This window comes from Gavialis gangeticus, unplaced genomic scaffold (genome assembly GCF_001723915.1).
Source record: "Gavialis gangeticus isolate Ggan-Ray unplaced genomic scaffold, GavGan_comp1, whole genome shotgun sequence".
Classification (NCBI taxonomy): Eukaryota; Metazoa; Chordata; order Crocodylia; family Gavialidae; genus Gavialis; species Gavialis gangeticus.
The window spans coordinates 15508525-15536124 of NW_017728994.1; the positions used below are offsets into that span (position 1 = coordinate 15508525).

The 27600-nt window shown below is 40.3% G+C and overlaps 1 protein-coding gene across 4 annotated transcripts in view; it reads right to left on the minus strand.

Moving 5' to 3' along the window:
- Nucleotides 1–816: 816 nt before the first annotated feature.
- The window catches only part of BMS1 (BMS1, ribosome biogenesis factor), a 43005-nt gene continuing 16221 nt past the window's right edge, over nt 817–27600 (minus strand). For 2 of the 4 annotated variants that reach the window (XM_019502328.1, XM_019502330.1), the window contains 17 exons: nt 27393–27456; nt 26485–26681; nt 25897–26036; nt 22025–22806; nt 20071–20172; nt 17479–17636; nt 16792–16873; nt 15924–16000; nt 12840–13016; nt 10922–11110; nt 10055–10235; nt 9419–9477; nt 8336–8458; nt 4173–4320; nt 2988–3163; nt 2232–2393; nt 817–1444 (listed from right to left, as the gene is read on the minus strand). In XM_019502328.1, coding sequence (XP_019357873.1) covers nt 1214–1444; nt 2232–2393; nt 2988–3163; nt 4173–4320; nt 8336–8458; nt 9419–9477; nt 10055–10235; nt 10922–11110; nt 12840–13016; nt 15924–16000; nt 16792–16873; nt 17479–17636; nt 20071–20172; nt 22025–22806; nt 25897–26036; nt 26485–26681; nt 27393–27456 — 3048 coding nt within the window. In that variant the 3' untranslated portion in view covers nt 817–1213. Of the gene's footprint in view, nt 1445–2231; nt 2394–2987; nt 3164–4172; nt 4321–8335; nt 8459–9418; nt 9478–10054; nt 10236–10921; nt 11111–12839; nt 13017–15923; nt 16001–16791; nt 16874–17478; nt 17637–20070; nt 20173–22024; nt 22807–25896; nt 26037–26484; nt 26682–27392; nt 27515–27600 lie in introns of all 4 variants that reach the window. The other 2 variants (XM_019502331.1, XM_019502329.1) reach the window with 2 other exon arrangements.

A 27600-nucleotide genomic window follows, 5' to 3' on the forward strand; every position in this document is an offset into this window, starting at 1 on the left:
TACAACATCAAGGGCTCAGTAAGCATCTGTTCACCAGGGCACCCAAGGGGAAAACCAGAAGCAATGGCCACAAACTGGTGGAAGACCATTTCAGGAAAAACTGCTTCACAGTTAGTGTCCAGACTATGGAATAAGGTCCCTCCAGAGGTGGTGCAATCGCCTACCCTGGAAATCTTCAAAAGGAGACTGGACAGTCGCCTAGCTGGGGTAGCTGACCCCAGGTGTCTTTCCTGCCTGGTGCAGGGGGGCTGGACCCAATGATCTTCCAAGGTCCCTGCCAGCCTTACAATCTATGAATCTATGAACACACTTGGAACTCTCCATCCCCACCCCAACCTTGGAAACAGTTTAAAATGATGCCAACAACTGAGATGGTCAGCTGTAAGTGGTATGGGTGTTCTCAAAAGATCCTGGGTGAACAAAAAAAGCACTTTTTCACTCAAAGATGATCCAAAAAGTACTTGCATGTGGAATAGATGTTACCGTGTTCCAGCCTCAGTTTAAACGGACAATGAAGAAGTGCCTAAACACTGCCTATGAATGGGAGACCTTGGAAAAAACATTTGTTCCTTTTGAAAACATGGCTTCAAATTACAGGAAGGGCACTGGCTAAGGTAGTTTGTCTGCAGTGTTTATATTCAGGAACACAAGATCTAGGAATCTGGAAATGGCTACATGTGCAACATTTATTATGATACCATAGCCATAAAACAAACTTCCTGCCCTCTGGACCCAGCTGCCAATACTAACCGTGATCTTACCCTTTCATAGAAGGTCTGACAAAGGGTAAAACTAAACAATGACATTACCAGCACAGAGAAAAACTGAAACATTCTTATTCACACAACCTTAAATCTTAATCCAAGGCAGACACTGAAATCCAGGTGATCCATTTATAAATTAATGATATTCACTAATTAACACTAAAAGGCTTTTAATGGTCACAGTGTACTGTGTGAAGATGACTGTTGTGAAATACTACATTCTCTGGTATAACAGTGAAAAAACCTAAAATTTGTCATTTAAAATATTATTTATACACATTTCCATGATGAGAACATAAACAAGGTCAGTATTTGCATTATTTTCCTTGCACTTCCAAAGCAAGTTCAACTTAGTCTACAGCACAGTTGTAGATGCCATCTTTTGGCTGTCTTTAACAGGAAGCTGCATAGCTATCTATCTTCCAGATGATTCTAATAGAGCTCTGATGTCACTTCTCTCCCCCAGCAGATCCTTTCAAGCTTGACTTCTGTCTCTTTTTCTCCTTTTGTCCAATAATTCTATACAGCTTTTTCTTGGCTTCCTTTTGTCTCTTAAATTTCTCTTCCTCTTCCTTGCGCTTCACTTTGAGGTATTCTTTAAGCTGTTCACGATGCTTTAATTTGGCTTTCTTCACTTTGTAATTGTGCACTGTACCCAAAGCACTAAGTAGAGCTGATATCTGAAACGGGAAAATTCTCCAATAAGTACACATTTTGGAAAGCTCCCATGATGTGTGTGTGAAGAAAAGATGCAATTATTCCTGGTAGATGCTAAGTAACAGTCTTTAACAAACAACATGAAGAGTGGAAATCTTGGATAAGCAACTCATTTTACTGCACCTCCATTTTCCCATTTGTAAAATGAGAATAATTGCAGTGATTCATGGAATGGGTGTTGAATGGCTTATCAATTATGAAATTCTCAGAAATGCCCGAATCAAAAGGTAGCATTTAAAGCTTATAATTTTAAGACTGTTTAATCTGACAGGAAAGCTAAATTAAGTTTTAGTTCCTCTTGCTCCTATAAACTCTATTTTTCACCAGATCCTAGATTAGTGCACTACCTTTTACTGGCATTCATTACCTCTCTGTCACTAAACAATTGCAGAATAAGTGCAAGAAAAGAAAACAGCAAAAGTTAAGGCTTTCATGTAACAAGACAAGTGCACTTAAACGTTCTTAAACATTGAGAAAATTGACTAGACTCTAGTAGAACTTGAGTCACAGTTTGGCCATTTTAACGTCAATCTTTTACTTCAATATTTAAGCAACTTGATTCAAAACCAATTCAGGATATATGCCCTATTCTATCGTTGGAGTAAAATGAATAGCTGGGATGATTTAATGTCAGAGACAGGTCTTTAGCAATACCTGTATATTCAAATGACTCCAAAGTTGAAATAAATGCCAAAAACAATTTAAGCAACATGTTTTTATACAGTTTGTTTTGAAATGAAACACGATTACCTTCTTTTCATGAGGCTCTCTGATAACAGCTGGTCTCCACTGGTCCTTTGAAAGCTTAGCTTTCTTCTCATAATTCTTAGGCTTGTTCTTAAATGGAAGTGCCTTCTGAAGTGCCTTGGGAATATGGAGCTTATTGAAATGTTTCTTCTCCCTCACTATGGGCTGAAAAAAATTTAATCAGATACATAAGAGCTGTATTTCTGCCAAATAATATTTCTTCCAGACACTTTAGAAAAACATTGTTCTCTCTCTGACATTCTTATTCTTGACTATGAATGATGGGTTACACCTGTGTTATAATATGACAAAGTCTCGTTACTTTTTATGGACGAGATCTGAAATTATGCCCTGATCGCCAGAGGGTATTCAAAGATTTTTTTACATGGTTTATAAGACTACAGACGTGAGCCAAATAATGCAGGACCAATGTCTTTTTGGATTAATATGAAGTCTTCAATTCCCAAGGCTGTTTCATTTGACTGACCTAGTAGATTTCTCATTTTTCATTCTGTGGGTCACTCTGTGATGTGTCCTTACTGAGCACACAATCATCACCCTCACTCTCCACTGTCATTCTGCACTGCTTACCAGGAAGAGTGGTTAAAACTACACTGTGAGTAAGAGATGTATGTGAACAAATACATCTCAGACCACACATGTGGGCACAGTCGCACACACACGTGAGAACACAAGGATACCTTTCAGAGACATTACATAACCTTTTTCATTTGTGGACCACAGAAGTATAAAACATACCTTATAAAGGGAATCTTTGTTTTGCTTTATTCTTAAACCCCGTTCATGCCTCAGTTGGCCAGTTGTCTTCATTCCTGTCCAGGTGTCTTTCTCACCTGCTGGCTTTAGCAAGGATGTTACCGGGTTATAGAAAGCTGGGATGGAAACAGGATACCAAGTCCTCAGAAAAACAATGTCTGAAAGAAAAAAAATATTTGTTTAGTTTTGACAAGAAGGTTTGCTATATTAACACTTCCAATAAAGATTATTTGAACAAGATAATCAAGTGAGTGACGCACCTGACGCTAATATTTCACCTCTACTTTAGACAGGACTCCTTTTATACACCATTCTTACCATCTTTGGCAGAGCAATGCATGTTCTAATACTTTAAGCTCTACTCTAATCTGTATATATGACCAGATATCCCAAGAACTGTAGATTCCTAAACAGCCAGAAGTTGAATATCACTGTCCTAGATATGCCTACTTAATTAAAAAACTGATCAGAGTATAGCAAAAGAAGCCTGCATACAATTTCTGCCTATCTCTGCATCACATCCAAAAATACTGTCTTTTCCTCTCTATGTTGTTGTAGGTAGAATTATCTACTACTCCCTATTATCTTCTACTAGTACAACTTCGACATCCAGAAACTACCACCCCAGGAGACAACAGCTTAAAACCCAATGGCCATATACAAATATTATCACTCACAGTTGTGCTATAGACTAAATATGAACTCATCTGTTGTTTCAAAACACAAGACCAGAGAAGAATTTATTAAGAGGCTTTTATCAACACTCTCTGGATTATTTATAAAGTCCCTTTCTAGCACTCGTGCCACTAAGTGCTGCCTCTGTTTAAGCTGTCCAGGCAAAATATACCAAAAAGTCTGGCAGAAAACAAACTAACATTGATAAATAGATCACCTAAACAGATTTTCATCTATATTTTTTTCTGCTTCTTAAGAACAACCTAACAGAAAGCTGCTGTTAAGTAAGCAATTATTTTCCATCAGTTTGTCATGGGTACATTTATTGCATATGTAATATATAATCAAAAGGTTCTTTTCTCTCTCAATCCACATTCAGGTTACTTGAGATTCTAAAGAAAAGAGGAGCTAGTGCTGCCATCAGTATCAGAAATGGAAAAAAAGTTATGGGGTAATAATCACCTATTAATCTTATATGGCAGTAAAACTCACCACTCATTAACAACTTGTCTTCAAATGTTGCCCTGAAAGCTCCTTCTGGTGTCCGAAGAGCCTTTTTGATCTGCCCTCGAATACCACTCACAGTGCGAATGGCTGCACCTTCAAATTTTGCCACTTCCAACTGAGAGTTGAACATTCCCTAGGACATTCAAGGATTACATGTGGTCATTAATTGAAGATGTTAGGCATATTGTGAATACAGTAGCAATACTACCCTCCACATGGACTTGTATCGGCCACACAAGCACCACCATCTGCTAGCAGTTTCATATAAACAAGGAATCAAGATCTTAAAATGTCACCCTTAACTTAAACTGATACTGCCAAGCATGTTAAGATAATCATCTAATGAAAAAAGATCTAATTTACACCTTAAAAGGCAAAGGTTCTTAACTCAATAACTTTACACTGCTCTGACATTGTCCCTCAGGGAAGCACTGGGCTTCACATGGCAGACTTAACTGCCTGTAAACAAACCCCAGGAGCTTGGGAAACAAGCATGAGGAACTGGCTCTTCTCCCATGAGATAATGACTACGACCTTGTAGGAATTACGGACACCTGGTGGGACTCCACCTATGATTGGTCGGTGGCAGTAGAGGGTTACACTGTGTGTACGAGAGACCGTGTGGGGAAGAGGGGTGGGGATGTTGCTCTCTATGTCAAAGATCAGCTCACCTCCCTGCAGATTGAGTTTCTAAACCAGGAAAGGTGCCTTGAGACCCTCTGAGTCAAGATACAAGGAGAGTGACTTACTTGTAGGAGTCTACTATAGACCCCCCAACCAAGAGAAAGACCTAGATTGGGAATTCATTAGGGACATGGTCAAAGCCACATGCTCCTGATGCTTGATTGTCATGGGAGACTTCAACTTCCCTGAGATTTTTTGGGGTGATCGCATGGCCAAATCTGACAGGTCGCATAGTTTTCTCACATGCATCGATGACCTCTACCTAACCCAGGAGGTCTATGAGCCAGCTAGGGAAGAGGCATTGCTGGATCTGGTCCTGGCTAAAGGGGAGGACCTGGTGAGCAACCTGTGGATTGAGGGGAAGCTTGGCGACAGCAACCATGAATTGGTCACCTTCTCAGTTCACCAACAAAGCAGGCAAACCCCTCAGTAAAACAGAAGTCCTTAACTTTGGGAATGCTGACTTCTGCAAACTGGGAGAACTGGTCAGTCAGGCAATCAGAGGCCATACCCCCAAAGAAAAGGGAGTACATGAGCAATGTTCATTGCTCAAAAACAATCCTTGAAGCACAGGGCAAAACCATCCCTTCTCCCAAGAAATGCAGTCAATGAGCAAGGAAGCGCCTATGGCTGAATAAGGAACTGGTGGATCTCATTAAGCTCAAAAGAGTAGCCAACACCAGCTGGAAAACAGGAAGTATTATCAAGGAGGATTGCACTGCACTCACCCACACCTGCAGAGAGCAGTCAAGAAAAGCCAAGGCACAAATCGAACTTAGGCTTGCTACAGGAATCAAGGACAACAAAAAGTCCTTCTTTAGATATATGGGAAGTAGGAAAAAGAACAAAGACAGTATTGGGCCCCTGAGAGATCCAACGGGGCAACTGACATCAGATGCCCAAGGAAGGGCCAATCTCCTAAATGACTTTTTCGCATCCGTTTTTCACCCTCGAGGATCACACTGCCAGGAATGGCACAAACCAATTTAGGAGCAGGTGATGGACCCAAAATTAATGTGGATCAGGTGAGGGAACACCTTGAGAAACTGGACATTCACAAGTCTGCAGGCCCAGACGGAATGCACCTGAGGGCCTTGAAAGAGCTGGCAGACATCACTGCATCCCCCTTAGCAAGGATATTTGAAAAATCGTGGCTCTCAAGCAAGGTCCTGGATGGCTGGAAAAGAGCCAACGTGGTCCCTATCTACAAGAAAGGGAGGAAGGATGAGCTGGGGAATTAGACCAATCAATCTGATGTCCACCCCTGGAAAAATTCTGGAGAAAGTTGTCAAGGGATCCATTAATGCCAGACTAACAGAAGGCAAGCTTCTAAATGCCAGCTAACATAGCTTTGTGACTGGCACGTCTTGCCTGACCAATCTCATCTCCTTCTATGACCAGGAAATACATGCCCTGGACAAGGGAGATGATATGGACGTCATTTATGTGGACTTCAAGAAGGCCTTTGATCTAGGTCCCCATGATGTCCTCATGGTTAAGCTGGGGAACTGTGGCCTAGATCATCATACGGTCCAATGGCTAGGCAACTGGCTACGGGGTCAGACCCAAAGAGTACTAATTGAAGGGAGCAAATCAACATGGTGAAGTGTTACCAGTGTACCCAGGGCTTGGTACTCAGGCCAGTACTCTTTAACATTTTCATTAACAATCCAGACTCAGGAGTCAGATGTGAACTGGCCAAATTTGCGAATGATACCAAATTATAGGAGAGGGCCATCACACTGCAGGACAGGCTGGTGACACAAGCCGACTTGGACACACTCTCAAGGTGGGACAACCAAAACTGGATGGCACTGATGGACTGAACAACCCAAAATCCTGTCCCTTGTGAAGTGAAGTGCAAGGTGCTGCACCTTGGTAGGAAGATCCCTCAGCATACTTACAGGCTCAGCCTATGCTACTAGCACCACAACCAAAAGGGACTTGGGGGTCTTGATTGACCACAAGATGAATATGAGCCACCAATGTAATGTGGTGGTGGGCAAAGCTAACCAAACTCTGGCATCCACCAATGCATCCACCAATGCATCTCAAGCAAAACCAGAGAAGTCATCCTCCTGCTTTACTCGGCCCTGGTGAGACCACAGCTGGAGTACTGCATCCAGTATTGGGCCCCCCACTTCAGGAAGGATGTGGAGAAGCTTGAGAGAGTCCGGAGCAGAGCCACTTGTATGATCCAAGGCCTGGAGGAAAGGCCGAGGGACTTGGTACTCTTCAGGCTGAAAACGAGAAGGCTCAGAGGGGACTTGGTGGCAGCCTACAACTTCATAAGAGAGGTTCATCAGGACCTGGGAGAGCATCTGTTCACCAGAGCTCCCCAAGGGATAACAAAGTCTAATGACCATAAACTCCAGAAAGGCCAATTTAGACTGGATATTAGAAAAAAGTTCTTTACCGTACATGTGTCCATGGTCTGGACCACCCCTCCCCACCAGAGGTGGTGCAAGCACCTACTCTGGGTTCCTTAAAAAACAGCTGGATTAATTTCTTGCTGGGGTCACTTGATTCCAGCTAATTTCCCGCCTATGGCGGGGGGGGGGCTGCACCCAATGATCTCTTGAGGTCCCTTCCAGCCCCTAATGTCTATGAAATCTGTGAAATAAATAAGTTTTAAAGCATCTATTCTTTTAAAAGGGCATCTGTTTGTAACATAACATTTGACAAATGTCCATGAAGTATAAGTAACTTAAATTACTAGGTGCAAGGTTCTAATGCAACACAACACTGACCCATGTGTTTCTGCTTTAATAAAGCGCTAGCATAGAAGTCAAGCACACTATTCACATACTTAAAGATTAAGTAAATAATCAAGTGCATTGTTGGGTTCAGAGAATATGGCACCTTGCTAGCACCTGGCAGACAAATCCTAAATTGCTTTATTTCCAGATTTTTATGCTTGAAGGTCTGCTTCCCTTACTAAAAACAGCTGGATGGCTCTGCAAATTCAGTCCTGTACCACGTATTTCCCACAGCCAGCTCCACAACAGCAGGTAAGTCCTAATTTCTGCAGGAGCTCATTTTTTATCCTACAGTTTGTAATTTTTGTAGAACCAAGACTGGATGAAGAATGAACAGGACTCAATTAACATTCTACCGAGATCTTGCATCAGGAAAGCTGACTGACTGATTATCCACATGCCACTTTTATAACACTCCCTGGAGGACAATAACATAATTGGCACAACAGGAGGTTTCAGAAAGACTAATAGAGGTAATAATAGTTTATATTCTCTGAAAAATAATGGATGTTTTTACAAACTGTATCAAATATACCTGAGAAAATAAAATTAAAGGAAGAGATCAAGAACCCTAATAAAACCAGTACACTGTCACACATGCATTGATTTGGGTAGAAGTGGGGGGTTCTGTCAAAGGAAGAACCAGAGCACCTCACATGGTTTCTTTCCAATATCTATTCTATCAGCATTAATAGAAGCACATACCTTAATAAATGAAGTGTTCTTGTAAATTTTGAATGGGAAACCGGTCAGCTTTAATTTCTTCACAACTGTTATGGATTTATCTAAATCAAGCACAACTCCTGTAGCAGCTATCCGAAAATCAGGCTGAAATATAGAACAGTTTGTATGTGTGGATCATTAAACAATTATCCTGCTACCAAACAGTTAAGAACTTACTTCACCGGTATTATTTCATTATATTCAATCATCTGAGTACACAAACAACAACTCTGACAGTAGCAGAGCATCATGACAAGTTAAAAAAATCAACTTCAGAATGACTAGTTGAGTGATTACGTGATGTCACATCCCAACCCAGGCACTAATGAAATATTTAGAACTGTTATTCAAATTAACTTGGATATAATCTTAAGGATTTCTTCTCATTATCAACCTTATTGTGTTTCTCCATGAAACAGAACTATGCGCACAAAGGTCCAGCAAGAAGATAGACTGTATAACGTACTAACCATAATTATTTTCCTACTGAGATACTGTGAAGGTACCTCTTCAATTAAAAAGAAGAAACAATTGTAATGTTCTCTCAGAGATGAAATAATAAAATCACCAATCAACCTACTCTCACGCTACCCATGAAACTCCAGATACATACGAAATCTATGGAAGAAAACACACAAGGTATATGCACAGCACCATTTACCAAAATATTTTAAGAGATTCTTGAAGCATTCTGATAACTAGGATTTCACATCTACCACAGTGCAGAAACATATCACTGTTCTTCAATTAATTGCGCCTCACTATGAGGTTATAGTGACATTAGCCCATAGAGCAAATATAACCCATGCCCTCAGAAAGCAGTAAAACAGATTTTGTCATTTTTAGCATAGATGATGCTGAAGCAGTTACCAAAGGAAGCAGTTTCCTGTCCAAGTCTTTATCTCATGCTTGTTATTGCAGTATCTGAGTATAGAGATGTTCAGAACCCACCCCTCATACCTACTGTTAATACATAAGCTTGTGAATAAGCTTCACAGGAAGGCACTCATCATTGGATGCAATGACCAACAGTAGGAAGTGAATAATGTTCTGAGATAAACTTACTGTTGCACCACTGACGGACTGAACAGCCAAAAATCCTGTCCCTTGTGGAGTGATGGGGCCTAGAAATAAAATTAAATAAGTACAAACATAATAACAAACATTTGGCTAAAATCTGGCTTTTGCTGAAAGGTAGCTTGAGAATGCCAAAATAAGATCAGTGAGCTAAGCATTATGGGCAGAATGTCCTCCACAAAGGTTTTATGTGGTGTTTATCACACTACTCAGATATACAAGTGGCTCTGTTGAAGTCAGTGGAATTATTGGCATAAGCACTAACTTTTGTATGCATTTGTTTGCAGAATTAGACCCTTTACACATTCCCTCTCCCTGTGCATTGAGATACCCAGGGCCAACTACAGCTGCTAACTTCTATTTGTTGCAATTTCGAAACCAGGGTGATCAGAATTTCAACAACAGCCTGTATACAACACGCAAATCATTCCTACCACTTACCACCCTTTTTCTTTTCAATGGAAGCTATTTTTATTACCCTTCTTCTCATTGGGTATATGTTTTAAAGGATTCTTCCTTACCCTTAAGGGGTTATTTTTGCAGAGAAATCCTAAAGCCTCCTTTAAGGCTAGCCAGTTTTATAATTTATCAATGTGGCTGCAGTTGCCAACTCTAACAGCTTACCCCAAAAAGTTGCTCCACAGTGCATGTGTTGTGGAGTATATTTAAGAAGCCTATGGCGCCCATTGTGATCTTCAATGTAGTACATAGGAATAGTCTGAAATCGTCTCCATCCCAATGAAAGGATTAAAGGATCACGGGTTTTAAGTATCTTCTTATACCAACGATGTTTCTTCAGACGCAACTAATTAAAAAAAAAGGATGAACCTTATCATCAAGGCTAGGTATACATGCTCAAACAGCCCAAGGCAGCTTTGATCTAAGTTATGCAGTTTTCTGTAAGCAGTGTCGTTTATATCGGTAGAAAACAGAACACACATTTGCCCTTTGGTGGAGTGGAGTGAGGGGGGACAAATTTTAGACCAGGTTCTGCCATTTTTAAACCAATCTGTGTTTGCTGAACTTCTGTTCTGTTACAAGTACAGCCTGGTTTCAATCACTTTTACTAGTATAAGTGTTAAGTGTTAATGTCTGTACCTGACCTAAAGGACAACCTGAGCCTTAAGGCCAGTGACTGATAAAATAATTTGCACCCTTCTGAAAAATCTATTACACACACTTGCACGCACCCCTCGTTTTATCAAAACTGCAGTGCGACCCAATCCTTACTGGAGCCTCTTTGTATGGCTGTAATATTTTAATAATTTTTTTTTCTTCTAATTGCCCAACCTGCATTAAGCCAAAAGGACAGCCATTTGATTTTGAAATTAAACCACACCACAAGCAAACTCCCTTTCCAACATTAGGACTTTCACATTACGGCTCTCTCCATTATTTGCTAACACACACCAAAAAGGAAATGAAATACAAACAGAAGCTCCACCTAACTTGAACCATGGCTGCACCAAACTCATAGCTTTGGCTACATACCTGAACATATCCTACATTTCCTTCACTGTTGCCTAAACCACCAAGGATAATTGGATACTGAGGGTCAAAATTCAGCACAAATTCACAGGGGACATTTCCAATTTCTATTCGAACATACATCCCTGGCCGGAAGCCCTCATATTGCACTCTGGCATCATCATCTTGATCTTCAAATTCAGCTCGGTTAAGCTATGTGAGAAACAAAAACGGTTTTTTTAATGGTTTGAAAACAAAATATGAAATCCAGTGTTAACAACTCTTGTATGGCAGGTTTCAGTTCCACATATAAAGCATAACAGCATGTTTTTACACAGCATGCATCTGGATAAACCTAGCAGTTCTTTTGACTTCTTCCAAAAATAACAGATGCCTACCTCCACACATTCTTCCCTGGAGAGTTCCATTCAGAAAACAGATCCAGTTTAACACAAAGAAGTTTAAGCTTCAAATGCTCCAACCTGGGAGACAGCATCCAGCAGAAGCCAATGATCCCTACTGAAGTGCACTTAGCTTCTGATATCACTGAGGTACTTCTGAAAACTAAGTGCCATTAAAAATTAAGAGGGTGGCTCTTAAGTATTTTTGGTGGCGTGACTAAGGCTTCAAAGGGGAGTTCCTTTCCTTGGTACACGTGATGAAATACAGAAAAGGGTTCTAAGTCTATATAAATTATCAATACATTTTTGTAACTAACAAGATAGTTCTTTCCCACTGTTCTGTACTGCCAAGAACTTCTTATTTTGCCATTCTACTGATCGCTTCACAGGAGCTATATTTAAAATCTGTTATACAGGTCAGTGGGTTGCATTATGCATTGAATGCTTTAACACAAAGAAAAAAATCCATGGGGAAAATGCACTTGTGAAGTCTGGGTTTCTCCAGTTTGGTGCAAACTTTGGCTGGGTTGCAATAGCAATATAGTGCTTATATTACACACATCTCTAACAGGCTTTAAGTGAAGGAGCTGTAAATTGTCTCATTCCTTTACTGGAAGAGGCTTGCTTACATTTGAAATGTTCTTAGCAAGCACTTCAGAATGCTCAGGCTTATTGTTTGGTCATTTATGTCAGAGGTTAATGCAAACATAACAGTTGAGTTAATGACTAATACAAGAGAGATTTTGTTGGACGAGAAGACTGCGTAGAAAAAAAAGGTTCTTTTATTGGGACATAAGCCAGCAATATTCTCACGCAATGTCAATGAGGAGAAAAAAATGATGTTAAAAATATTCTGAGGATTTTCATTTCATGTTACACTAGGAAGGAATGCACAACTCAATTTCTCCCTCTGGTTGCCCTGAAAATGTCCACCCAGCAGACAGATGAGGTTATCTCAAATTTTTCAATGACCTGGAAGGTATTTTAATGGAGAGACTGCCTTGCAAATACCCACTTGCTCACTTGTGAGTGTTTAATGTCTATACAGCAACTATAACAACTGATTACATGAAGAAGTCATATTAGGAAAATATTTCTTTGTATTTTAATGATAATCTGGGCAATAAGGATTTTGATTTTTTTAAATGGTAGTAATATAGACAACCTTTACACTTCAATTCACTTATCTCTACCATCTGACATTTCTTCTTCCACGAGAACAAATATGACTTGCTTGTTCTACCACCACGTCATGCACAAACCACTAGGCAACTTTAAATATATTGCATTTAAAAAGTAGCTTCTGACATGTACTATGCTTTCCTACCTGAGTTAGTGACTCAATAAGTCAACTCTAATTAAGGCTTTATTTTTTAATGATAATGGAATCACAATGTTCACCCATAAAAAGGATCTCTCCAAGATTTTTTGCACATAACTTCTAAAGCTGTTGCTGAATGACATTAATGCCTCAGAGAAACAGAATGTGGTATATAAGAACTTTTACTGTCAGACAAATAGCCAAGTTCACCAGCTCTCACCTGTGCTTGTCTCTGCATCTCCCCTTTAAGATCATCAAAGTATGTAGCATCTCCTCCATCATATTCAGCATCAAACATTTCTTTTAATTTGCGTTTCTTGTCCAAGAGCTTTTTCTTCTCTTCCTCCTCTTCTGCTTTGGGCTCTTTTTCTTCTTTCTGCTCTTCTTCGCTTACAGCCTAGTCAGAAAAAAGGCAATCAAACAGCTGTTAAAATTTTCTTAAAAAGAAAAAATATCCTATTCTGCCCAACAGTTCTTATGTTTCTGACCAAGAAATGATACTAATTTGCATCTTAGAGAAAAATAGTTGAATAATAAGTTTTCCACATGGAAACACTTCTCTTCAGCAAAAAAAAAAAAAAAAGGGGGGGGGCAGGGGAAGGGGCAAGAGAAACTGAGTTTCACGGCCTTAGAATATTCTTTTTGCCCTCATCAGAAACCTTTGATGTTAAAACAAGCATCAAGAGGTGCAGCACCCAGAATCAGCATGTTTTATTACAATTAATCTGAAATGCACACCTGTACTATAAAAGGAAACTGTTCTTAAGTGACCCAAGCCTGGAGTGATATAGGTTGGGAGTGCAGTACTGTACAAAATGGGTTGGGTGGAAGAAGTCTGTACAAGACCTGCCTGAACAAAGCCAGCTTGCAACAATCTAAGTTTCGCAAATAAGTACAAAAGTAATAGTCACATGTTATAAATTAAAATTCACAATACTTTACATATTTAACTTGTTCTAAATAAATTTGGTAACTATTATGATTGGGTTCATAATTATACTGTATGATGTATACTGTATTATGATTGGACTCATAATTATACCGCAAGTACAGCATTCATTGCCCCAAACTTTCATTAATACAGCTCTCAGTGTGGTAGTATACATGAGACCATACTGCAGTGAAGTTCCAGACAAAACTCTTTGGACAAGCATCAATGGATAGTTATACCCGGCAATTCTGTGGTAATGCATTCTGAGTAGGCAAAGCAGTCGAAACCAATCAGATGTAACACCACTGGGTGGTATTTTAATTAACCCACTCAGAATTGCAAGTCTTAGTGGGGATATGATCAAAACTGCTTCAGCTGTACCTTTGTGTGATGCCTCCACAGTGCCCCACTATGCCTGGAATGGTTAAGTACCATGATGTATAAGGGGCGAAATAGGATTGTACAGGAGTCCCACACCATTTGAGTGAGGAGCTACTGGAAAAGGGAGAATCCTTTCTAGCACAGGAAGATGGCAGAGGATGAAAAGAATCATTCGTCTAAACAGCATGTGCTCAGCTGAATTAGAACATTCCAGGGAAATAAAGAAGCTGGACAAGAAATCTGAAAAACGAGAGGCAAGTCACTCATCCAAATGAGCACAGTTCTCCAAACTCTTCCAAAGTCAGCCTGTTCCTGTTATCTTGAAATTGGTGCTATACCCTCTCTTTCTATACATGTGAGCTTTATAGCTCTTATATATTAAAATTAGCTTCAAATTGGGGTTGGGCTCTGTCTGAGGGCATTATCTGGGGACTAAATGAATAAACTTTCACCATTATCTCTGTTTGAGGGCTCTGAGCCTTCGTGGTGCTGCACCTTTGTAATATCCAATTCATCAGGCTGGCTAGAAACACATTACAGAACCACCATTTTAAACAGTTTCCCTAAAGAGGCAGTGTTAACACAAGCTGAGACCAGTCTCAAATGAATGACATTAACTGGATGAGGACTGAAGCCATCATTCTAGCTCGAAGCGCACAGAGAAAGCTACACAGATAATAATATGTTGATGTTATGCAATTGTTTGGTGTGGCAGCCAGAGAGAGTTCCTCAAACAACATGAAATTTGTACTATGAACACATTATCTATACATACACAAATGACAAAAATGACAGCATGTGGCACCCTGCCAAGCCATGCTATACCCATGCCATGGGGCAGCTGCTGCACAGGTACCAAGCAGGGGCAGGGCAATCCCCGCTGCCCGCACTGCGCAGGGGGCTTTGCCATGAGCCCTAAAAAGCCTCCCAGCACTGCTGGGCCCACATCCTGCACCCCTCCCTGAGTAACATGCCCCCCCACCCCAGCTGGGCAGCTTGTCCCAGCCCCAGGCCCAATCCCTCCCTTCCCCATGCCCTCTCTCTCTCCCCTCCCCCAACTCCAACAGACTTACCAGCTGGAGGCAGCTAGCAGCTGCCTGTTTAGTTTATGGCCGAATTTTCAAATTGGCCAAATCTTTTCCAAAGCTTTTTCGAATCAATTTGGATGCTTCAAATCAATTTGGAGCTTTTAGTTGGTCTCCTGATTCAATTCAGATTCAGAGATTCGGTCCCCAAATCGGGCCAAATCTCCTTCGAATCAAATCAGCTACCGAGGCTTCAGACACCCCTAATAAACACAGCTTCCTGTACAGAGAGGATTTCACCCATAGAGTGCTATAACCTACATTACTGCACCTCAAAAAGTTAAAATGCCCTACAGCTAACAGATTTAGAAATAATATCCAAGTAAACTATGCCAACATTTCTTCACAGTAAGTAGAGATCTAGTATAGAACCCTGTCTTTCTTCCTAAAATGTAGATTGTACAATAGTAACGTCAAGCATATAGGTGAGAGCATATTATAGCAGCATATGGCAATATTACATAGTTTTATATTGACATTTTTGGTGTCTATCCTACAATTATTCCTTGGTTAACACTCTAGTCCCTCACCTAATTTCCTATTTTATTTCAATACTTGAGAAAAGATTAAATTAAAGGACAAAGAATATAATATTCAGCTTCCAGCACTCATTACCTGAATACTGTTGAGATTTAAGCAAGCTGATTAAGCCTGCCCTCTACTGTTGAGATCGTAGTGAGCTGACTTCTAATTCTGCTATTTATGAGTTCAACATAAATAGTTGTATAGGTTGACCATCCAGTACTAAAAGGATGGTCCTACTGAAAATAAGAGCAGACAAACATATCTATTTGATTTTGGAATTTCCCCATCAGTCTGTTCCTACTAAATTACAAACAACTTTGTAGTCAGTCCCCAAAAGCTTAAAGGATAAAACAAATGATGAAAAGCAAGCTGCAAATCATACCTCATCCTCTTCAACAGCAGGTCTCCCTTTATGCACAACTCCTGTTTCAAGATCCTCAAAATCACCATAAAGTTCTTCTGTAAAAACAGCAGCCACAATGCCCATTGGTTAGCAACAGGGTTACACGGTTTTGTATTTTTCAGACCTTTACAGTTTTATGGATATTTATTTTTCACTATGGATTTATCACATTTCCTTCCTGCTGCTAGCTTTATACAGCAGTTTTCTCCATTTCCTTCATCATTCTCTATAGTAAAGCAGTAGCAGCCCCATTTTTAAGTGGTTTCCCTTTTTTCTTTTCAATATTGTATCATGAGAAATCTCTCACATTGCCACCTTCAAGTGTTTCAAGTGAAATCGAGTAACCCCTGGGGAATCTCATCTCCCAGAGGGTGGATCCACACCATCAGAAGAGAAAAGTGTCCCTTAGTTTTGACATCACATCACTGTTTCTGCTGAATCCCTGCATATTCAAGTTACTTTCAAAGGAACCTGACATCTGCTTTCACCAAGTGGCAGAGACTGGAAAGAGTAAAAATCTAGAACACATTCAATATGCTTAAAGTTCAGTAAGTTGGATATTTACTCTACTAGGGCTAATGGTATTCAAACAATTTACTTAAAAGATGGCAGATCCATATTTTAAATAAAAAAATGCACCTGTCCTCCACCACATCTATAATCCCTGCTTTTCAGCAAAACAAACAAAGGAGATCAAACTAGTTCCCTGCAAACAGTATTTCCACTCATTAGTGATTCTTACCTGTTTAAAAGTAATAAAATGATCACAGATAAGTTAAATACTAAGTAACTGAATGTATTAGAAATTCTGACTTCATTAGTCATATTCAGAGATAATCATACCTACCATCTTCCTCTAAGAGCTTTGCAGCATCTTTATCTGCTTCCCATTTTCCTGTTACAAAGCAGTCCCGAATGCTGCTCATAACCTGTAAAATAAAGACTGCCTGATGTACCTGTCATTTGTCACCACATATAGCACTTCACCAGTACTTCCATCTGCAATCATTTCTCTGGTTTAGAGACGGTCTCACCTCATCTCATTTCTTTATATGCAGCTGTCTATATCAAAATGTCTTCCCTGTAGACACCCTCAGTAGAGGTGGAAGAGAATGAATAATGTCTCTCAACCCTTCAGAGGTTATCCCACCAGAAAAGGGCCAGCACCACACACCTACTTCAGTGAATAAACAGGAAAACATCAGCCCTAACACAGTCAATCCAACCCTTTAACTTCTCTTTATAGTACCAAAAAAAAGAAGAAGAAGAAAAAAAAAGAAAAATCCTAAGAATTTGTGAGAGAATATTTCTAGTGATTAACAAAAGAGAGTAGACAGAAAGGACGTGACACACAAGCAAAACTGCCTAACTCATATGGGTTTGTTTCTTTAACACTTCTTCTTGGTATAGCAGCAATGGCAGTTCTTTGGGAGGCAACTTCTTAAGTGATACAATAAATGGATGCAACTCAATGCAGGCCTGAATGTGGCCGTAAGAGTACAGAGTGCAAGAGCTCTCTCCCCAAAAGCAGTACCTCTTCTAAATCCCAATCCTGGGGAATTTCCACTGCAAATTTGGAACAGTCAAGGCCGTTAGCCTTTAGTTTGGATTCTTTGTCAGGACGACTGACATGAAACAACCCTCCAAGCTCTTCTTCTCCATCATCCTTGTCATCCTCTTCCTTCTCCGCCACTAAATAAAAAAGTAGTTAAAATTATCATAAACTGCAACTTGATTACATTAATCCAAAACCTCTCTAGTTCCTTACTTTTTTATATATTTGAAGTAGTTTAAAGAAAGAAGATTTCAACAGTAAAATGTAGAGCTAGACAGCTGGGAATCAGTCTGGATTCAAATGAGAAATCAGAGACAAACTGAAACATGGCTTTGTTCATTAACAGAGCAAGCAGTAGGAACATGAATTAGCACACTGGCCATAACACAACACTAGATCTGGAGTTAGAAAGATGGTTAGTCTGGACATACTAATATAAAGTTATTCCATTTGCAAAATTTCACATACATTGAAGAAAGAAAAAAAATCAGGTTCTTTTTGGATGACACACTCTTTGAAAAAAAAATCTCCAATTAAGTAACTGCGGTGTTTTTGTATATAAAATGTATGAGTATTAAAAACATAGAATCATAGAAGTAGGGTCGGAAGGGACCTTGTAGATCTTCAAGTCCGACTCCCTGCCTGGGCAGGAGAAAAACTGGGCTCAAATGACTCCAGCCAGGTAGGCATCAAGCCTCATCTTAAAGACTCCCAGGGTAGGAGCCAGCACCACTTCCCTTGGAAGTTGGTTCCAGATCCTAGCCGCCCTAACTGTGAAGTAGTTCTTATGGATGTCTGATCTAAACCTACTCTCCAACAACTTATGGCCATTATTTCTTGTTATACCAGGGAGCGCTAGGGGAAACAAGGTCTTTCCCAAACCCTTCTGGTCCCCCCTAGTGAGTTTATAGACAGTCACCAGGTCCCCCCTCAGCCCTGTCTTGTGAAGGCTGAACAGGTTCAGGTCCCGCAGCCTCTCATTGTAGGGTCTGCCCTGTTGTCCCTGGATCATGTGGGTGGCCCTCCTCTGGACCCTCTCAATGTTGTCCACATCCCTTCTGAAATGGAGCGCACAGAACTGGACACAGTACTCCAGTTGTGGCCTGACCAGTGTCACATAGAGGGGGAGGATCACCTCCTTGGCCCTACTTGAGATGCACCTGTGGATGCACAACAAGGTCCGGTTAGCCCTGCCAACCATGACCTCGCATTGTCGGCCCATGTCCATCTTGGAGTCAATAATGACTCCAAGATCCCTTTCTGCCTCCGTCCTCTCAAGAAGGGAGTTTCCCATCTTATAAGTGTGCTGTTGGTTACTACTGCCCAAGTGCAGCACCCTGCACTTGTCAGTATTGAAACACATCCTGTTTTTGTTAGCCCACCCCTGTAACCTATCCAGGTCTTGCTAGTCTTTCCCTCCCTACTAGCGTGCTCACCTCACCCCAAATTTTGGTATCGTCAGCAAATTTAAACAGGTTGCTTTTAACCCCATCGTCCAAATCGCTGAAAAGGAAATTGAACAGCGTGGGCCCAAGGACCGAGCCCTGGGGGACTGCACTGCCCACTTCTCCCCAGGTCGAATATGACCCATCCACCACCACCCTCTAAGTACGACCCTTGAGCCAATCTGCAATCCATCTGACTGGGTAGGCATCAATGCCACAGTCGCCTAGTTTTTTAATGAGGATGGGGTGGGAGACGGTGTCAAAGGCCTTGCTGAAGTCCAGAAAGACTACGTCCATCATCTGTTTGTTTTGTATCATTCAGCAGATTGCTAACATGCTGTAAACTGCTATAAGCATTATGTACTGCAAGCCTTCTGTTTGCCAAATTTTCATTAACTTTAACAAGTGTTGCACAAAGGGAGGGCCTTAAACAGCCAGACACTTACTTGGAGATTTATCAGTTTTTTATAACAGGACTCATTGTTTAAGAAGTATCAGTTTTATTTTTGTTTTAAAGTAGCTGCCTGAATCTTGACAAATGCCTACTATCGCTTTAATAAACGCACCTATTAGGGACATCATATGATTAATCTGAATCAGTTAAATATTTCATTAACACCAAAGAAAGTCTTAAACAAAAATCGCTGAACACAGCTAAAGAAACTGACCTACTACCTGCAGAGCATCTACTACTTGCCTGAAAAAAATGTTGATTTTTATGTTTGTAGAAAAATATTATAGAAGGAAAAAAAAAAAAACTGATAGAGCCTCAACACCCTCCCCACTGCCTCACAAAAATACTGCAACACGTTTCAAAGAACCACCATCCTGCCCTGGAAAATACTACTGTGCATCATAAAGAAAAGACCAAATAATATATGCGTAGCTAGTGTCTGAATAACTACTAGTAACATCACAGTCAAAATTGCCGTAAGTGAATTTATTACAGAGACAAAACTTACTTTTTGGCCAAGGAAAAAATTAGCAACTAGAGAATTATATCCATTTCTTTTTCAGACCCCCTGAAGGCTATTTCTAACTGAAACGTCTATGGTTAGAGGCTATAGGGGATAACAGGATAGTAACATTACATTATAGGGAAAGAGAGGCTCTGGAGTATCTTTACCTGTTCCATAAACAAGTTTACGAAGGTTAGGAGTTGACTGCTGTTGTCTCAGAAAGACACGAGCTGCCTTTTGGGAAAGATTTTCCTTCCATCTAAGTGCACCTAAAAAGAGGGGGGAAAAATTGCCAATTTTTTCTCCAACTGGAACCTGCAAGATTAAGGTCCACTCGGACTGCCAGGGGAAGGGGGAGAAGGGGAGGTAGGTTAAAGAAATTACAAAAAAAACCCACACACATACCCCTTATAAACAGGGACCATTTTGCAATATTATAAAAGTCTCTAGACAAGATTTTTAGCCTGGTTACATAACTAGATCCAGTTAGACCACTTCAGTTTTCACACTATACTATCATCAGATACCTTAAGTTTTTTTTCCCCTGTAACATAGGCAGAAAACTTTAGAAGGAACAAAGTGTAAACTTTAATGACAGATGCTATAAACTAGACTATTTTCATAAGCATAAATTTTCCAGTATTATTTACATGCTAATAAAATAATTGAAAAGTGTTTTCCTCTTCCCATCTGTCTCCACAAAGAGAGTGGTAGCATTGGAGTGTTGTTATAGTCATGACAGTCTACGCAATGAATAAGAAGGAAGGATTTTTGTGACATCTTTTATTGGACCAGCTGTATTACTGGGAGAGCTGGTGGACAAGCTTTCAGGTATCAGGTGACCTTCTTCAGGTCTAAGGAAACCCTGTATCTGCTTCTCTCTCAGACCTATGTAGACCCCAGGGAATGTGCAGAAAAATTCAAGATTATGTTCAGGAAAACTCAAAATTAATTACTTTATTTTTTTATTTTTTTTTTAAAACACAAATTAAACTAAGTATAACACTATTTAAACCTTCTTTAGAAATATACTCAAGTACTTTATATGGTTGGAAGGTGGTGTGTGTGAGGGATTTGCGAAAGGGGGGGGTTGTGAAGGGCTGTATGCGTGTGGGGGTTGTGGGTGGGTGTGGGTTGTGTGCATGTGTGGGGGGTGGATGTGGGCCCCCCTGCCACACTCCCCCCACCCCATGGTGCACAGCCCCCATCGCTGGCAACTCAGCAGCAGCAGGCCCTCGGGTTGCTTATGACCACAATTAGCAGAGCCCCTGGCAGTGCACACCTCTGGCTGAGTCCCAGGGGCTGCACATGCTGGCAAAGAGCCAGCCCAGCCTTCTAGCATACGCCTTTGCACCAGCCCGGGCTGGTTCCATGCCGGCACGTGGAGCTCGCAACACTACAGGATGGAACTGTGCACCATCGGTCCAAGTGGACTCTGTGCCTCCACGTGTAGCTTTCTGCTGGAGTGCTGGAAGCCCTACATGGAAGCCCTACATGGATTTGCCAGCCTGGCCTGACCTGATGGCGTGCAACCCATACCCACCCAACAAACTCCACACCCACCCAAAAACCCCATGCCCACCCCCACAAGCAAGAGCTCCCCTCCCCACTTACTCAGCTGTCCAGTCACGAGGCTCTGCCTCCACATCATGAGGCTCCCAGTTGCAGTGCTGGGAACCCTGAGGAGGTGGAGGCATAGAGCCCACCATAGTTAAATTATGCAATATTATGTAATTGTGTGTGGCCATGCCTTTTATGTATAAAACTGTGTGGGCACATAACTGCACAATTCCCCAGGATGTACCAAAGGAATAGCACTTGATGCTCTCCAACATAGTACAATTGGTCCAATACACGACACCATAAAGGTAACAATTTTGAAGGTCTTGAACCAGAGAACTCTTTAAAAACTAGGTACACCTTTTCTCAACCTTATTTTTAGGGAATCTGAGGCTTCCCTCAACTTCAACAAGTTAACAATTTTAAAGGAAAAATAATCTTGCTGCTCTAACTTGCAGTTTCCTGTTCTAGGCACTGGACAATTCTGCCAAGAGTATTCAAGTGTACTTTCAACAAGGACAATGATAAACATACAGTAAAAATACATGACAGTTAAGATACCTGCTGTGTCTGCAGAAAAATCAGTTTTCTCTTCATATTCCTCTTCCAGAAGATTTTCATCATCTTCATCTTCTACAGCTTTCAATTTAGACTGCCTAAGAGTACTAACCTCTTGAGTACTCTGAACCCTTTTTCTATGCAATTCCTCAGCTTCTTCATCCTCCTCCTCGTCCTCATCAAGGGAAGAGCTTTCAGGCTCAGATTCAGACACCTCTTCAGCTGTGCAGTTTCCAGAATCTGTAGTGGAAACCACTTTTTTATCCAAATTGAGATCTTGTTTACGATTCCCTCTCAGTTCTTTACTTTCTTTGCTTGTTTCACATGGTGTGCGTTCACCTATTTTTTTGTCTGCAGATTCAGAATCACAGTCTGAACTTTCCTTCTCATCACTCTCCTGTTCATCTTCCTCATCTGTCTCTTTGCTGCTTTCATCCAGGCCTGTTTCTCCTTCTTCTACTGAGCTCATCTCAAGATCATCATCACTATCAGCAAATGCTGGCAATTCCATTACAGTCTCTTCTTTGATCTCCTCTCTTTTCAGGCGCTTAGCATTCCTGGGATTTGCCTCTTGTTCTGGTGGTTCTTTATCACTTCCTTCTTCAGCATCACCTTCCTCGTCACTATCACTTCCAGCCATTTCACCTTCAGACATTTCTTCATCTTGGTCATCCTCTTCATCACTTTCTCCATCACTATTTTCTTTTTCTTCAAACACTGCCTTCCTACGTATTCTCCCAGTCTTTAAATCAAGTTGCTTCTCTTCTTTTGGCATCACAAAGCTGCTTTCCCAAAAGAGCACAAGATTAAAAAACAAAGTTAGCATGAAGGAGGCACACAAAGCCACAAACAACATTTAAAGAATATTTTGGTGTTGAACAGCAAGAACAGACTACCAGTGCTACTAAAATAAACTGCAGGATTATCTAATTTCCAGGCATCTGTTGATTCAAGAAGCCTTGCCAGGGCTCACAACATCTAAAATTGTGATTCCTCACAGCTGTCTAATAGTTTGGACTGAGTGCCTGCATTATGCTGTATTTTACTGAAAATTGTGATTGTTCTCTTACCATCCATGATGTGTTTACTGCTTATGACTAAGCCAGCAAGTACTGTATTTACTTGAAGAGAAAATGACCATGATTACAAGATGATCCCCCAGTAATTAGAAACTATATATGGAGAACTTATAAATGTTGTAATTATCCAGGTACAGAATCTTAATTATTGGAGGTCTGCCTTGAATCTGTCCCCTTCCCACTGCTAAAGCAGGGAAAATAAATCGAGGGAAATTAGGTACCCCCTTTGCTCTCTGCTTCCCCCCAACTTTTTGCCCTGGCAGCCCTTTCCCCCTCCTACTCACAGACCCTGCTCACCCCATAGAAGTGAGGAGCATATTTGAAAACAATAAACTTCAAACTAAACATAGCTGCATCAACTTGCATATAGTACCCATACACTTAGTTCATCCAGAACTGATGCATGTTATGTTTTTTCGAAACTGCTGAAGCACTTTGTAAGCACACTTTTAAGAAGTCCTTTAGCACTCATTTATATATAGTACAAACGATGTATATTTCTCCAAAGTCAAAGTGTCATGATTTATCACACATTGGGCTGGGCCCCACTAGAGTCAAGAGTATTTCAGGCCACGCTGACCCAACAGCTCAATACAGTTCAGTATGTGTGTGTACTTGATACCCACCCCCAAAGAAGCTATGCACCAATTAGCCTCTGCTCATGAATAGAACCGGGTGTTCTTGTCACAAGTCCTGGGATGCGCCGACCTTTTATATGCAGATAAGGCACAGGGCAACCTGGTCCAGCTTTACTTCACGGATGACAGGGCCACATTAATCATATGTGCCAGGCTGAAAGAGGTGGTGATGGAGGGATTCTGGATGAACTATGTGGGGCCCCATTTCCTCATGTCTGCCAGGCACTTAGGGTCAATCATGAGTGGGACTGTGCTTAACGAGGCACTACCATACATCTTATTGAGATGCGCTGCACTAAGCTATCCTTGTGGTAGGGATGGGCTACACTAACTTGTCCTTATGATAGGTTCCCACTATCATAGCTGGTTTCCACTGCTTAGCACATGCTGCTTTGGCAGAAGTTTAATGACGGGCAATGTATTCAGTGAGATTATCTTGTAGGTAATTATAAAATGAGGTACTTTTATCTTCCATGCCAACCGGGGCAGCTGGGGGAGGGGAAGGGGGAGAAAGAGGTTTTAATCTTGTATTTGAGTAAAAACAGTATTCAATTTTATATTTTTTTAAATATATAGAGGGAAAATTAACTGTTTGCAACACTGCTGTGGTCCAATAACTTCTAACTTTAAAAAGAGTGTTTTTTAAAATAGAAAAACAAACACTAAACAAGCTGCTGTTGTATAGAAAAATACTGTTACACACATCACATACATGGATCAGTCATCATCTATTTACAAGTTACATCTAAATACTTTCTTGAAAGAAAACATGAAAACCTCAGTGCATCACAATGAAATAGTAAGTTTTTTTGTTTTGTTTTGTTTTTTCAGACATAACATGTTTTTCCCCAAATCACTGTCTTTGAAACAGATGGGAGTTTTAAACATCAAAAACCAAACATTGCTATGCTTCAGCCGTCCAGGCTGAAATTTTCTAAGTTATGAGCAAATGTTCACCAGGGCACCCTGGGGAATAACAAAAAGTAATGGCCACAAACTCCTGGAAGTCCATTTCAGGCTTAACACAAGGAAAAACTTCACAGTTAGGGTGTCCAGACAGTGGAAAAACTCCCTCCAGAGGTGGTGCAATACCTACCCTGGAAAGCTTCAAGAGGAGATTGAATGATCACCTTGCTGGGATCACCCGACCCCAGCTGTCTTTCCTGCCTAGTGCAGGGGGGATGGACCTGATGATTTTGTGAGGTCCCTTCCAGCCCCTTACAATCTATGAAAGCAGTTCTACAGTGCCAAGTTTTAGGCAACCTAACAATGGCACTAGTACCTCCACCTTCAATTCAAGATGCACTCCTGCACCAGAATCTGAAGACTGCCTTAAATTCTACAATCTCAGAGCTGTCTCTCTTCTTGCACAAAGATAATTCTCATTACAGTGGGCATGCATTTCATGGTAAAAAAGTGGCACAATGCGTTAGCAGTCCAAGCCCATATTACTCAAACTGCAAAGCTGATCTCCTAGGATTTTTTGCAGTGTCTTCTAGCAGAAGCTAAGATAAACAGAAAATTCAAAAAAAGGTTGGCTTGGATTTCCTTTCACTGAAAACCTGACAAAACCAGAATCCTGTACTAGTTATTGCATTCTGAGCAGTAAACAGTGGATGGTCATCATTTACTCCCTAAAATAGAAATGGTCAAGATTAAAAGCAATATTAAGCTCTTATCTTAAACGTATATTTGAAATTGCATCCAATTATAGACTGGCTCATAATTCTTTACCTTGTAAGTGTCCATGTTCACACTCTCAATCATCCTGTTCCCAATGCTTATATTTTTTCTTTTAAAAAGCTTTTCTGTTAACAGCATAACTGGAACAGGAAACTGCCAAAGGCTTAAACAGCCCTTTTGATTTCAGAGGACAAGTTCAAACCCTGGTAAAATGATGAGTGGGATCCTCTCTTCTCAACCTCTGTTTCCAGTTTGGCTGTAGGCTCAGAGTCATGACGTTTAAACAAACTTCTCGTTTCACTATTCTGTCTTCAACACTATCCCTCCCTCAAGCCATCTATATACCTTGCATATACCTTTCATTCAAACAAGCCACACATCTTTAACGTCACGCTCATACCAACAACTATGAGTGCTCTGCTTCTCCCAGTCATGTTCTTTAGTCATTCACTAATCAGTAAACTTAAAAGCTTACCCATGGCTTTCCAAATCTTCTGAGCCTAATGGGTTGGAGTCCATGAAAAGAGACACTTTGCTTGAAGCCATCTTAGCATCAATGGTGGAATGGGTGGAGATGAGGCTTTGGACAAGTTCATGGTTTGGCCTCACTTCCTCCTGATGAACCAAAAGATTTTTTTTAAATAAAATCAATATGAAAGTGCCTGCTCCCCTCAGTTTAAGCCCCAAACTGAGAATAAATTCTTTGAAGCCTTTGGAAAAATGACAATTACTTTCCCAGAATTTCCCTGCTTGCAAAAATAACAAAAAGTTGCACCCATTTCATAGGCAAGGCATAAGACATACTGAATGTTTGGAGAGCCTCTATAAGACTTTATTAGTAATTACTTGGGTATTTTGACGGCATGTTAGAGAAGGGAAAGGTGTCAGTAGGAGGGTATTATCTTCCTTCCTCCTATATAACTGTAGAAACAAAGGACAGTTCAATAAAATATTTATGGGTAAGGATGTGGGGTTCACAGTGTTTATCTGAAAACTGAGTTAGGTAAAGGTCGTATTCTGCAGGACAGCAGAAGAACTCAAACTAGAACAAGCACTTCCTCACCTCTTCATCTTGATGAGCATGACTTCCACCAAGGTCAATATAAACAGCATCTTTGTCATACACTACACCGCCAACTCCTGATAGTGGGGCATAAATCAGTTTCTCTTTTTCGTTTAAGGAACGCTTCTTCTGCTGCTCAGGGAGTGCACATGGGTCTGGCAAGAAACTGACATCACTCACCATAAAGTCCCCTACACCTGGGACAGGAGACAAAGAAAGAAAAAACTTTGACAGAGCTCCAATTAAAAAATTGTACAATTCACCGTGAAGAGGTAAAATGGTTTTAACATGCTACAAAATGACTTGATATCAATGAGACACTACACAGACAAAAAAAATGCAGTGTTTTAAAAAATAAACATTAAGCCTGAAAACAAGTTACTCGGTTAATGAACAGTACAACTCTTTCTAGGATGACAGTAGCAAATCACTGCTTTTAATACCTTTTTTTTTTTGTTACTGACATTGCTCCATATTACAAAAGAAAAAAAAAAATCAGTAATTTATTAATTTGTATTTAGTACTTATGTATTATATTATTTAATACTTTTAAACAAGTATTAGTTTTCACTATTAGTAAGGCTCTCATTCAGTCATTCTAGAGTGACATTACACTGATGAGCTTTACTTTGCAGTTTGCCAAAATATCATTTTGTTTAGTTTAACTGCAAGAAGTTCTCAATGAAAAGCAAAACTGTTTACTTTAAGATCATGTTTTTACAAAGGCTAACATCAATTTTAAAATGTAACAGCATTTTTCTTTTCTTTAGAAACAATGTGCTTTTAAAAATAATTAGATCTGTTTTTACATCAGTCTTTTACAGATGCAAAGCAGATGATGCAAAACAGCAATATTACAATGCATGCATCAGTGAAATAATACAAACTTTAACAGACAAATATACTACCTGGCATATGAATCTGGGTTTTGTTTTTTAAGTGTGCCCCTCTTAAGTAACCATAAAGTGACACCTTCCTGTCACACTTCGGATTGACTCTGATATCTTCTGGGTTTGTCAAATCTTCCATTCTAGCCAATATCAAAAGAAACATTAGAATAATGTTCTCTGAACTATAAACTTCCAGGAAAAGAGATATTGTAGCAACATTCTTCTT